Source organism: Chlorocebus sabaeus, chromosome 20 (assembly GCF_047675955.1).
Source record: "Chlorocebus sabaeus isolate Y175 chromosome 20, mChlSab1.0.hap1, whole genome shotgun sequence".
NCBI classification, from domain to species: Eukaryota; Metazoa; Chordata; class Mammalia; order Primates; family Cercopithecidae; genus Chlorocebus; species Chlorocebus sabaeus.
In genome coordinates this window covers 74,737,697-74,751,888 of record NC_132923.1, presented here as the reverse complement: position 1 = coordinate 74,751,888, position 14,192 = coordinate 74,737,697, and the positions used below count along the sequence as shown (strand labels likewise).

At 41.7% G+C, this 14,192-nt stretch overlaps 1 protein-coding gene across 8 annotated transcripts in view; it reads left to right on the top strand.

The window, feature by feature from the left end:
* The window catches only part of PATJ (PATJ crumbs cell polarity complex component), a 409,036-nt gene that overhangs the window by 331,724 nt on the left and 63,120 nt on the right, over positions 1–14,192 (top strand). For all 8 annotated transcript variants that reach the window (XM_038000719.2, XM_038000715.2, XM_038000710.2 and 5 more), the window contains one exon: positions 800–933. In XM_038000719.2, the coding sequence (XP_037856647.2) occupies positions 800–933 (134 nt within the window). The remainder of the gene's footprint in view (positions 1–799; positions 934–14,192) is intronic.

The following is a 14,192-nucleotide window of genomic DNA, read 5'->3' as shown; positions in this document are numbered from 1 at the left end:
CTATGTAATATATTTGGGGATAAATTTTAGGTAATTGTTATTTTCAGGCATTTCATACTTTATCGATTATATCCTTTATACATCTTAATAATTTAATTCATCTGATATGCTCTAATTGAAAGTATTTAGGCACTGTTTCTTAATTAGTATTCTATAGCTCAGAATCTCCTGTTATACCAGCCTTTATTCTCGTTGTAACATAGGCCTTCATGAACCTAATCGTTTAATCATTGTAATTTTTCCATACAGATTTTCATGATGTATTTTTAGATTTTAAAACTTTTAGCCAGGCGCAGTGGCTCACACCTATAGTCCTAGCACTTTGGGAGGCCAAGGCGGGCGGATCACCTGAGGCCAGGAGTTCGAGACCAGCCTGGCCAACATGGTGAAACTTCGTCTCTACTAAAAATACAAAAATTAGCCAGGCATGGGGGCATGTGCCTGTAATCCCAGCTACTTGGGAGGCTGAGGCAGAAGAATTGCTTGAACCCAGGAGGTGGAGGTTGCAGTGAGCTGAGATTGCACCACTGCATTCCAGCCTGGGCAATAAAGTAAGACTCTGTCTCAAAAATATAAATGAACAAAATAAGATTTAAAACTTTCAAGTAAAATTGATGGGTTGAGGGGTGGGAGTTATCATTTTAATCTCAAAAGTGTCATCCCTGGCTGAATAGGCAGGAATGACCCAGCTTTTTGCTTCATGGTGTTTGTCACGTGCAAGCCCCACACTCCCCACGTGATGGAACATGCAGGCTGAGCTGCAACTCTTACTTGCCAGTCATGCTGTGTTCTTTTCCAGGTGGTTTCCAGGCTCCTCTGTCAGTGGACCCCGCAACGTGCCCCATTATCCCTGGACAGGAAATGATTATAGAAATATCCAAGGGACGTTCAGGGCTTGGTCTCAGCATTGTGGGAGGAAAAGACACACCGTTGGTAAGTTTCTAGAATAAAATGTATCCAGTCATAGAACTAGTTGTTGAGGTTAATTTTGACCCTGCGCCATGACTCTGCAAGACTTGCCTTTTTCATAGTATGAGGAGAAAACGTGATCATAAATAGATGTGCATCCATAGTCTAGCTAGTTTTCAAGTTTTTCTCAGTGTTTAATTTTCATCAGTGCTGGGCGCAGTGGCTCACACTTGTAATCCTAGCACTTTGGGAGGCCAAGGCAAGTGGATCGCTTAAACCCAGGTGTTCGAGACCAGCCTGGGCAACATGGCGAAACCCCATCTCTACAAAAAGTACAAAAATTATCTGGGTGGGCCGAGTGCCGTGGCTCACGCCTATAATCCTAGCACTTTGGGAGGCCGAGGCAGGCAGATTACTTGAGCTGAGGAGTTCAAGACCAGCTTGGCCAACATGGTGAAACCCTATCTCTACTAAAAATACAAAAATTAGCCAGGCATGGTGGCACACACCTATAGTCCCAGCCATTCTGGAGTCTGAGGCAGGAGAATCACTTGAACCCAGGAAGTGGAGGCTACAGTGAGCTGAGATCATGCTACTGCACTCCAGCCTGGGCAACAAAGCAACATTCCATCTCTCACACACACACACACACAAATTAGCTGAGTGGAGTGGCATGCACTTGTATTTAAGGGGATGCCTCGCACATAGTAAATGTTCAGTAAGTAGGAACTATTGTTATTCTCGTCATCATTATTTAATGGAATGATAGATAAAAAGTATACATCAGGCCGGCATGGTAACGAAGGCAGGTGGGTAGCTTGAGGCCAGGAGTTTGAGACAGCCTGGGCAACATGGCAAGACCTCATCTCTACAAATAACTTTTTTTAATTAGCAAGGCATGGTGGCACACACCTGTATTTCCAGCTACTCAAGAGGCTGAGGAAAGAGGATCACTTGAGCCCAGGTGTTTCAGTCTACAGTGAGCTATGATCATGCCACTATACTCCAGCCTGAGCAACAGAGCAAGGCCCTGTCTCTGTTAAAAAAAAAAGTATACATGAATTATTCCAGCCCAGCAATTTAGGATTCCTTTTACACTGACCATTTTCATATCTACTCATGATTTTTTTTTTAGAAGTTGGTCTAGAATGTTACTGTTTCCTGACATGATTGATTTTTTTATTGTTTTTTTAATTTTTAAATAAATAGAGATGGGGTCTTGCTATGCTGCCCAAGCTGGTTTTGAACTCCTCGGCTCAAGCGATCCTCCTACCTTAGCTTCCCAGAATGCTGCAATGAGAGGCATGAGTCACTATGCCTAGCCAGGATGATTGATTTTTTATTATTCAGTACCTTTTGTTTATCTCTACTCAATAGCGTGATTAAAATGAAAACTTTTCCTGGGTTTTGATTTACTCAAGATGTGATTAATCAATGCATGTGTGTCTGTGTGTGTGTGTGTTTAATACCTGCATATTATACAAAGTTAAATTGACACAAAAGGAAAATTGTGTGTTTGTGTATTTAACACCTGCATCTTACACAAAGTTAAGTTGCCATAAAAGGTAAGAAGTGAAAAATAAATCTCCCCGCTACCTTTTTGCCCTAGCTCTGCCCTTCACTACCAATCCTTCCTAAAACACCAGGGCCTCTCCGTAGAGACAATCACTCTTGTTAATATGTTTTAAATGAATATTTTGGTATTTCTTTTGCCCATTTTATTTAGTAAGCAATAAATTGTACATGCCAGATAACACAAATATATCCGGGTCTATAAAACTATTTTTTTCCCACATTGGGCAGTAATATAACATTTTTGTGGTGGTACTATCGGGGGTGGGGAGATCCTGTTCTACTTTTGTGTAATAAACATTAGTCTCCTAAAGCACTAGGAAACTCGAGAACAGCATAGGCGATTGAAACTAGGGTCTTGATGATGCGGGAGTTTTCTCTTGACCCCTTCATCAGACTTGCAACAGGGGTACTCCGTTTTCTTGGACCGCCGCACTCAGCCTGTTATGGGAAGGAGCGCGTGAGAGAGCGAGTGCAGGATCCAGCTGACCGCTTTGGGCGCTGGCAGGAGCAGGCTCTGTGGGGTCCCCTCGGCCAGACCAGGTGGGGGTGCCTGTGACCCCTGAAGCTCCAGAGATTATGTTACAATGCTCAGCTCCGCCGTACCTGGACAGCGGTGCGTTATCAGTTCAGTGGGCCCCTTGCCTGTTGCATAGGGCAGCTGCTCCCCGCCAGCGAGGGCAAAGGGCCAGTGTGAGAGCCTTTTGTGGGTACCCACACTGGATGAGTCCCAAGCTCTTGTCTGGCGTCCGAGAAGAATTAGGTTGCATAGACACTTGAAGGATAGTGGAGAAGAAGAATTTTATGTAGCAATGGAAGTGGCTGTCAGTGGAGAGGGGAGCTGCAGAGGGGACGGCACAGGTGGAGTCTTCCCTGAAGTCCAGTCGGCTGTTCTCTAAAGGTAAGCCGTCTCTCCTCCAAAGCCCAGCCGTCCCTCTAAAGTGAAGTTGCTTCTCCTCAGTCAAGCCACTTCTCTCCTGTACCAAGTGGGTCTCTGAGGTCTTTGTAGGCACAGGATGTGGGGCGGGGCGGGCCGTAGGTAGTTTTGGGAATGGCAACATTCGATTGGTAAAAAGATATTATTCAGAAAGAACCAATCGGAAGAGAGCACACAAACAGGGATCGATGTTATCACTTTGGACCAAGGGTTTCAGGCTTCTAGGCTTAAAGGTGGGGTTTTGCCAGGGATCTGCCCCTGTCTGCCTAGAATTTCTCTGCCTCCTGTCCCGATCATTAATGCCTTTTACATGTTTGCTGGTCATGGTCCTTCCCTTTCCTACCTTTGGGCCCGGTCTAGAAAATCCTGGTTTTGAGCCCCACCCTGCTAGTGAACCACTTCACCTGAACCTTCAGCTTGATAAAAGTACTGGTAAAATTTTTCTCTGGAGTTCATGATAATTTGAAATGTCCTTGAATTCTCCTCTTGCCTTTGCAAGCAGGAGCTGCTGTGTGGCTTCATACATACAGGAATTTGGTCTATGCTGTATCTTCTATTAGTATTTTTAATAATTCTTTGTAATTTTATGTCATCTGGTCTCTCAACAGTTCACAGAAACACTATGACTAGCACCAGCCACCCAGCTAGCTCCCACTTTATGTAGAAGCTCTCACATACCATCAACATAGGTCCAGACCAGACCATCGTTCCCCAAACCTACATGTGCACTCCAGCATCTCGGACTTTGCCCTGCTTCCCTGAATTTGCTGTCTTCTGCCCTCCTCCCGCTCCCATCAAGCTTCTCTACCTCCTCTAAGCCACTCCTCCCCATGAAGTCTTCCCTGGGTTCATGATCGGTCCTCAGCCAAACTCAGAGGTGATGCTGACCATTCCTCTCTTTTAGCTCTCAGTCATATTCCCTCTCTACCATTTACTAGCTGGGGCAGATTTCTTAACCTCTCAGTCTATTCCGTGCTGTATTTACCGAGATAATAATACCTTGTAGACTTACTAGGATGATCAAAGAGATGACCTTCATAGGATGCTTAGCACACAGTGAGCAACTGCCCATGGCACATACCTTCTCCAACTCTCTATTTTCACATATGCAAAATGACCTTAATATTCCTGACTTGTTGAGTTATGGTGAGGATCAGACATCTTATAAACAGTGGAATATATATATATATGTGTGTGTGTGTGTGTGTATGTGTGTGTGTATATATATATTCGTCAAACCAAGGCCCCTAGTATTCAGAAACTACTGGTTGACCCTGAACATTGGGTGATGGCTCCTTCCCAAGGCCTGTTTCCACACTTTCCCGAGGATGTGTTCCTGAATATTAAAAACAATAATCCTGGGAAATTACAGTTTAAATTCTGTAGTGGATTCCCTCATAACAGAAAATTAACCTTCTGTTTATTTTTGTAAATATGAGTCTTTACATTGCTTTTTATATGGGAATAGATTTCCTGTAGTAAATCGGAAGGGTTTGATCAGCACGTCCAGCCTAGCTGAATGAGTTGTGGTTTTGCTTTTGCTCCTGTTAATCTGACTTTGTTTTACCTGGGTTGGTTGGCATCCCTGAACAAGATGTGTCAGTGCTGCTCTTGGGTCTTCAATATTGCATTCATTTGTGCTGCTGGCTGATAGCTTGAGGGTTTCCTTTGAATTCCATCACTTCCTGCAACCTGGATGTGAGGCTGTTTGCCAAATACTGTACTCTCCTTTCCCTGCCACCATGAGGCAGCCAAAAAAAAAAAAAAAACCAATCTAGAGCTTCTTGAGGTTCGTAATATATAGTTCTGCCTTTTGAGACTGTAAATCCCATTGTCCTTGGAAGAATAAGCACCACTTAAAAATGAGGGATGGGACACAGCTTTTATTTCCTAACCTCAGGTACCTCATCAAAAGCCATAAGTTAGACTCAGGAGAAATATATAGGCCTGTCTGTCATTTCAGTGAGGCTGAACAGCAGGGGTTGGAAAGCACTTTAACAAATAAAGCTATTATTTACCACAATGCAAATCTTAAATTTTTCCTTTTTTTTCCCCTTCCAAATGTTGACATGGAATGTGCAACCTAACTGATATTGTAGGTTACATTTTCCAATCAGGTCTTGGGATGGCATCCAGCTAGCAGAAAGTTAGCAAAGATGAGAGCATATCAAAGGGAAATGGTGGAAAACGTTGAGACTCAGTACAAAAGAACCTTTGCACATTTGGTTAGGTGATGCATCCTGACTCCAGCTCTGGCATGGGGAAAGAGGACATCCTGAGTTCTGGTGACCCTTAACATCTGCTCCAACCCTCCCAATTAAGATTTCTGTGTCTTCTTTGTTGTGTGTCCAAGAGATATTTTTGCTGTGTTTAGAGGTATTAAGTCTCTGGGACCTGGTCTTGACACCACATCAGTCCTCTCTGCTATAAATAGTTTCTCTAAAGCCAAGACAGATGGTTTCTGAGATCACAGAGGGAGATCTCACTTAACATCCCATTGTGTTTAAATCGACCTTTTAAAATGCCGAGGTAATGATGAGGGTGAACCTCTTGGGAAGGTTTATAAGCACACCTGGACCCAATCCTCAATGACAGACTTCTGCCTGTTGTTTTAATCTTGTGATGTTGCTCCCAGGCTTGCCTTTGGTGGATGTGGCTTTTCTGTGATAGGTTGCATATGTTTGCTCAACGGCTGCACTTTGCTTAGTGCTAAGTATACAAAATTGAGTGAGATAACCCTGTCCTCAGAGAGCTCACACATCCTCAGTCATTGTTATTGACTTTTAGTGTTATGGTCTAATATAGAAGATAAACCAATGAAAAGTCATACTAATGACTATTAAAATAGGCGCTTCCTCTGGAAACCAGAAGAGTAGAGCCATGGCACCCACTTTCTAGATTTAATTAATATAAGCTATTTGTTATGTTTCTTATAAGCCAGGAAACCAGATAAGGCACATTGGATGTCAGAGGTAGTATATTAATTCATAATTTTTATTTCCTTCTATCCATCAATCCATCCTTTCATCCTGTCTTCTATCTCCCTCCACCCCTCTGATCTTGTCAGAGTATTGAATTTGCATGAAATCCTTACAGCTTAGGGAACTCATCCTACTCTGTCAAATGAAAGACCAAGGCCTCTTACCTTTTCTGATGTTTGCATCGTATTCCTTAAACTGCTCCCTGATGTCCTTCAATGTCCGCTTCTCAGAAATGTATACTTATCGACTAGAAGTTTTATCAGCAATATCCTCAGAAGTAAAAGATAGCTCTCCAGACTCATTCATCGGGGTTATTATCAGGCTTGGGAATTATAGAGAAGAAAAACTTAAGAACTAAATCCTTTATCTTGGATTATTGGCAGACTTGAACTGTTTTTGGAATTGCACAAATGAAGCGGAGAAAGAATGAGAATGCGGTCTCTAGGACCCTCTTTCTATGCATTTTCCTTCCCTGAGATCCATTGCCAGAGATCCCAGGCTATGAATCCCAGGATATGAATGAGAATGAGATCTCTAGGACCCTCTTTCTATGCATTTTCCTTTCCTGATACCATTGCCAGAGATCCCAGGCTATAAATAAGGTGTTCTACCAAACCTAAAAGGCACCATAGCAGAGTAATGATGCTGGTTCTTTGGCATTAGAATCTTAGATCTTTTACTGTGGGACCCTGGACAAATGACAGCCTTTCTAAGTTAAATCTGCTTCTTCATTTGTTCCACTGTGGTGATAACAAAAATCTACCTCTTAAGATTGTCATGTGAATTAAGATAATGAATATAAAGAACTTTGCCCAGTCCCTATGTAAACTGAGTTCAGTTATTATTAATTATAAACATTTGTATTAAAGTAGATCCTTAACTTTCTTTGTCTGTGTGTCTTTGGTATATTACCCGCACAGTGAAATACGGCTTTGTTTCTAGACAATTGCGTATTTGTTTTTCAACATCGAACTTTAAAAAAGTGATTTGGCCAGGCATGGTGGCTCACACCCATAATCCCAGCTCTTTGGGAGGCTGAGGCATGTGGATCACTTGAGCCCAGGAGTTTGAGACCAGCCTGGGCAACACAGTGAGACCCCATCTCTTATTACTTTTAAAAATAAAATAGGCCGGGCACGGTGGCTCATGCCTGTAATCCCAGCACTTTGGGAGGCCCAGGTGGGTGGATCACCAGAGGTCAGGAGTTTGAAACCAGCCTGGCCAACATAGCAAAACCCTGTCTCTACTAAAAATACAAAAATTAACCGAGCATGGTGGCACGTACCTGTAGTCCCAGCCACTTGGGAGGCTGAGGCAGGATAACCACTTGAACACAGGAGGTGGAGGTTGCAGTGAGCCGAGATCGTACCACTGCACTCCAGCCTAGGCGACAAAGACTCTGTCTCAAAAAAAAAAAAAAAAAAAAAAAAGAAGAAGAAATGAAGTGATTCAAGGCCAGGTGCGGTGGCTCACACCTGTAATCCCAGACCTTTGGGAGGCTGAGATGGGAGGATTGCTTGAGGCCAGGAGTTCTAGACCAGCCTGGGCAACATGGCAAGACCCCTGTCTCTTCAAAAACATTTTTTTGTAATTAACTGAGCATGGTGGCGTGTGCCTGTAGTCCCAGCTACCTGGGATGCTGAGGCAGGAGGATGGCTTGACCCCGGGAGGTCAAGGCTGCAGTGAACTATTTTTTTTTTTTTTTTTTTTTTTGAGACGGAGTCTCGCTCTGCCGCCCAGGCTGGAGTGCAGTGGCCGGATCTCAGCTCACTGCAAGCTCCGCCTCCCGGGTTCACGCCATTCTCCTGCCTCAGCCTCCCAAGTAGCTGGGACTACAGGCGCCCGCCACCTCGCCCGGCTAGTTTTTTGTATTTTTTATTAAGTAGAGACGGGGTTTCACCGGGTTAGCCAGGATAGTCTCGATCTCCTGACCTCGTGATCCACCTGTCTCGGCCTCCCAAAGTGCTGGGATTACAGGCTTGAGCCACCGCGCCCGGCTGCAGTGAACTATTATTGTGCCACTGCATTCCAGCTTGAACAACAGAGCAAGACCTTGTCTGTTAAAAAATAAAATAAAATGTGATTCAAGCACTATTCTCTTTTTAGATTTAGATATTCTTAATGATAAAAAGTCCTGCAAATGTCAGAGTTGGAATTTTTTTTTTTTTTTTTTGAGACGGAGTCTCACTCTTGTAGTCCAGGCTGGAGTTCAATGGTGCAATCTCAGCTCACTGCAACCTCCACCTCCCAGGTTCAAGCAATTCTCCTGCCTCAGCTTCCCACATAGCTGGGGTTACAGGTGCTCACCACCATGCCCAGCTAATTTTTGTATTTTTAGTAGAGATGGAGTTTTGCCATGTTGGCCAGGCTGGTCTTGAACTCCTGACCTCAGGTGATCTGCCCGCCTTGGCCTCCCAAAGTGCTGAGATTACAGGCGTGAGCCACTGTGCCTGACAAGAAAACGACATTTATTTATTTATTTAGGAGCCAAGTCTCACTCTGTCACCCATGCAGGAGTACAGTGGTACAATCTTGGCTCACTACAGTCTCCGCCTCCCGAGTTCAAGCGATTCTCCTGCCTCAGTCTCCTGAGTAGCTGGGACTACAGATGCGCGCCACCACGCCCAGCTAATTTGTTGTATTTTTAGTAGAGATGGGATTTCACCATGTTACCCAGGCTAGTCTCAAACTCCTGAGCTCCGGCAATTCACCCACCTCAGCCTCCCAAAGTGCTGGGATTACAAGTAGGAACCACTGTGCCCGGCCAAAAGTTAGAATCGTCATTTCTCTCCAAATTTCAAATCCACATTTTTTCAATCACCTGATTTAATCCCAATTTAATTCATTCTTATTAAACAAAAGTTCTGTAGGGCAGATACATTAGCAAGAAGTATCATGGTAGACATACTGTCTCCCATTTGGGTACTATGTGGCAAAATTCGTCTATCTAGAAATTGAAATAAAGAATACCTGTTCTTTAGCTATAACCATATGTTGTTCTGAAGTGACCTCACTTAACCCCTCATCATGTTACATTCTGGTACTGCTTTTGATAATTTAAATGTAGGACTACAGCAACTTAAACCACTGGATGTTTTTGAAATAAGCAGAATAGAAAGCTATTTTATATTTGATTAAGTGTTTTATTTTGTTATTCCCCTTGACATGAACTTTGTACAGTCTATTTCATGAGGAGTGTGGTTTGCTTTGGCGTGTGATCCACTAAAGCCAAGCTCCTTTTATTGTTATTGCTTAAGTCATGTATTTTTATACAAAACATCTTATTACCTTAGTTTTATTTTAAAATCAAAGCAGAGTTTGCAAAAAGTCTTATGAATCACAGTGAAAGAATGTTAATGAATAGTACCTTTGAATTTCCAGATTTGGACATTTCTGGTCTTAAACAATATGGATATAAACAAAAATATTATGTAAGCTAAGTCAAATGTAATAAATAAGAACCAAATGGAACTGTGGGGACTTATAAAATATAATGCAAATCTTATACCATTTCCTTAAAATAAGTCTATATTTCTGTATGAAAAATTATATTCATATTGATAAGTATCAACTTTTTGTTAAATGAAGACTTGGGTAAGGGAATTCCATTTTAAATAAATATAAAACCATTTCTTTTTTGAGCTTAAGAAGAGAAAACTTGTTCAGTCTTGATGTAAAATGTAAACCATTTTAGTATATTTATAGCAGTTCTTACATTAGCCATGTATTGCTGTGATTTTATTTCACATATTAGTTACCTGTAAATATATGTGATAGTTTGTAGTCCCTGAGTCTGGGTTTTAGGATTGCTTGCATAGTCCATTGCATTAAAAAACACACAAACAGCCAGGCACAGTGGCTTGTGCCTGTAATCCCAGCACTTTGGGAGGCCAAGGCAGGATGATCAGTTGAGGCCCAGACTTCAAGACCAGTTTGGGCAACATAGTAACCCTGTCTCTACAAAAAATTGAGTCCCAGCTACTCAACAGGCTAGGCAAGAGGATTGTCTAAGTCTGGGACCTCAAAGCTACAGTGAGCTATGGTGCTGCCACTGCACTCCAGCATGGGTGACAAACTAAGACTCTGTTTCTCTTTTTTTAATTTTTATATTTTAAAATAATTATATAGATGGGGTCTTACTCTGTTGCTCAGGCTGATCTCAAACTCCTGGGCTCAAGCAATCCTCCCGCCTCAGTCTCCCAAAGTGCTGGGATTATAGGCATGAACCACTGAACGTAACCTAGATTCTGTCTCAACACACACACACACACACACACACAGAGAGAGAGAGAGAGAGAGAGAGAGAGAGATTAGTATTATTTCTTCCAGTGTAACTGAGTATTTAATCTTTTTTATGTCAAAAGAGCCGCCATTATTTATTGCTGTTATAATGCTCACTTACGTTGTCTATAGTTTATTAGCTGAGAATGTTTCAAATATTTCAAAACAGTAGGTACTGAACATTATGATCCATTTTCTTCCTTCTTGAGGGATTTTGTAAATGCATATTAGGATATATGGACCAGCTCTGTGTTTATTTTATAGCAGAGTTTTGTAAGGGTCAACTGAAATCTGACTGTGTTGTGAGATTTTGGGGAAAATCTGTGCAGTAAACGAATTTATTATTTGTGAGCTGAATAGAGTATCCAGATTTTTTAAAACTATGATTTCAAGTATGATCAGTAAGTTTGTTTGACCCTTGCTGACTTCCCTTGTACAGCTATAGTCTCTCAGGTTTTCTGAACAGAAACAATTATCTGTTCAACCTATGGAACTCGCAGGCAAAACAACATCAACTCAGCAAACACTGTGTATCTTCGAAGGCAATAATCTTTTATTGTGACTCATGGTGGGAAGGCAGTACATTAAATGTATGCTTGAGTGTTAGACTCATCCAAATTGTAAGACTGTTAAAAATAAGAAAAAAAATTATCTTTAAGTATAATATTGATTGACTACATTCTGCCTCAGGTCCTATATGCTCTTGTGAGATGCTGAAATTAAGTAGTGCTTAATCTTTTGCTTCTAATGAATCAATGAGGTGATACCAAATAACTCTTTATAGCAAAGAAGAGAAAAGTTCATGGTCCAAAGGTGGAGAAGATAAGTAACTTTCCAACTCATCTTGAATCATCTCTGCATTTTACTTTTGTAATTGGTTCAAAAAATATAGATCCACAAAATGCATTGACATATAGGCACAAAAATACATGTCACAGCATAGAGGAAATGCATTTTAAAGTTTCCCATCCTTGGGTTCATCAACCCCTGCCTCTCTGTGGCAAGGACAATAGAGATCTGCGTTTGTCAGCATGAATCCTGTCATCTCTATTTGAGAAAGCATTTGTCTGCATTTCTGTCTTTCACATTGTGCTCCCAGTTTTATTGTAAAGTATCACCAGGGAAAAGCAACAGTAGGAGTTATAGTCGATTCTCATTGTTCTCAGGAGTTTTATTTTATAAAGTCAAGGCAAACACTGATTAGTGAAGGGTGAACCATTGCTGCTAGGGGAAATACAGAGGCAGGTTCTACCAAGCTTCTAGTCAACATTTTCGATAACTCATCAATACATCACCTTGCTTTATGTGTGTTTCTGCTTAAAGACACCTTATTTAATATATAGTGTTGATTCATTAACATTGAATGCATGACCAGCAGCACTAAAACTCATGCCTGAACACAACTTATCTAACACACATACTTTCTCAATGAAGCACATCCTCGTCTTCTTGTACTTAGGAACACTGGACAGAACCCCAGCACGATGCTTGGGTGCCATTTTAAACAGAAAAAGCACAAAAATTTAAAAAAAAAAAAAAAAAAAAAAAAAGACACTAAATAGACCATGAAAAGGGTTCTTCTTTACCCATTCAACTATGGAGCTGGCAAGCAAAGCAACATAAAGCAAGAAATATGGGAACTGAAGCGAGAAGCGAAAGTAACACCTTTTTCAACTCCAGCTGGGAAAAAGGAAATCAGAAGACTCAAATTTTCTACCACTCTGCACATTTCAGAATGACAGCAAAAGTGCTGAGAGCATTGATTTGGGGGTTACAAATAGGAGTAGATGGATTCACAGATACGGAATCCATGATCAGTGAGGATTGTACTTGACCAAGAAAAATCAAAATGTCTGGGAATGAGACTCCTGCAGTCTGGCTTAGAGCTGGTTGGTATTCACATGGTCCTTTGAGCTTAATCCTGAGTAGTCTGTGACTTGGGAAAAATAATCTAAAATATCCTTGTAGTATAATCTTTCTTGAAAGATTATATTTCAGTTATATTTTGGGACCACCATAATAACAGAAAAATCAGAAATGAAAAAAATGGACCAAGACTGGTGTCACTCATCCTTAGAGTCATGAATTTTGATCACTCTGACATAGATGTTTTATATACTAGATATGCCCCTTCAAACTTAGTATCTATGTTAGGAGCTCTCATGAGCAATTACTCAGTACCTGTGATTTAGCTGACACTTTACTTGGCATATAACCCCATCTCATCCTGAAAATCTAAAAGAGGGGATTTATTAGTTCAATTTTGCAGAGGCAGAAACACTGGCTCAGAGAGGTTAAATAACTTAATGGAAGTATCATAAATCTATGCTAAGTGGCAGAGCTAAAATCTGAACACAGGTTTATCTGGCCATAGCCGGTACTCTTCCCAGCCATACATCACTGGCTTCCACTGTTTGCAGGCTGGAAAATTCCTCTGGCAACCTTGATAGAATCTGTGGTACATTGAAACTGGCTCTATATGCTGTCTCAAATTTTAAAAAAAAGAAAAAAAAAGACTAGAAATTTTATGCAGCTCTTTCCAGATTCCTTGACTCCAATCTGACCAATAGTGACAAAAGTAGCACTGTCTGACTTTTAAGCCTTGGTCTCAAGAGGCCTTGCAATTTTAGCTCTTGCTCTCCTGAAACACTGCCACCCTGTGAAGAAGTCTGGACTGACCTCCTGGAGGATGAAGCAGTATGTGGAGAGACCATGTGGAAGGACAGAGGCCCAGCCATTCCAGCTAAGGCCCCAGACATGACAGTAAAGCCATCCAGGACACAACCAGCCTGCGTTAACCTGACTGCAAACTCACTTCAGAACCCAAGCGACATAATGTAAAGCAGAAGAACTGCACAGCTGAGCCCAGCCCAAACTGCAAACCCATAGAATTGTAAACAAATATATAGTTGTTTTAAGCCACTAAGTTTTGCAGCCAAAGGTAACTAAAACAGAGGCTGACTCCAGCCTCCATAGCTTTCATATCTTGTTCAACCTATGGAACTTAGGATTCTTCTGACCTACCATTTAGAAGAAAGTTTTATTCTTAGGCAGGACCTAAATATCTGTATAAAATGATGACTTTCTCTACTTCACTCTACACAACATTTGGGTTCATAGAGGCCTAGAATTTTAGAACTGGAATGACTTAAAAGTCATGTAGTTCAGGCCAGGCGCAGTGGCTCACCCCTGTAATCCCAGCACTTTGGGAGGCAGTGGTGGGGCAGATCACTTGAGGTCAGAAGTTTGAGGCCAGCCTGGCCAACATGGCGAAACCCCATCTCTACTAAAAATACAAAAATTAGCTGGATGTGGTGGCGCACGCCTGTAATCCCAGCCACTCAGGAGGCTGAGACATGAGAATCACTTGAACCCAGGAGGTGGAAGTTTCAGTGAGCCAGGATTGCACCATTGCACTCCACTCTGGGTAATGGAGAGAGACTGTGTCTCAAAAAAAAAAAAAAAAAAAAAAAAAAGGCATGTAGTTCAACTCTGTGCTTTACTGGTAATAT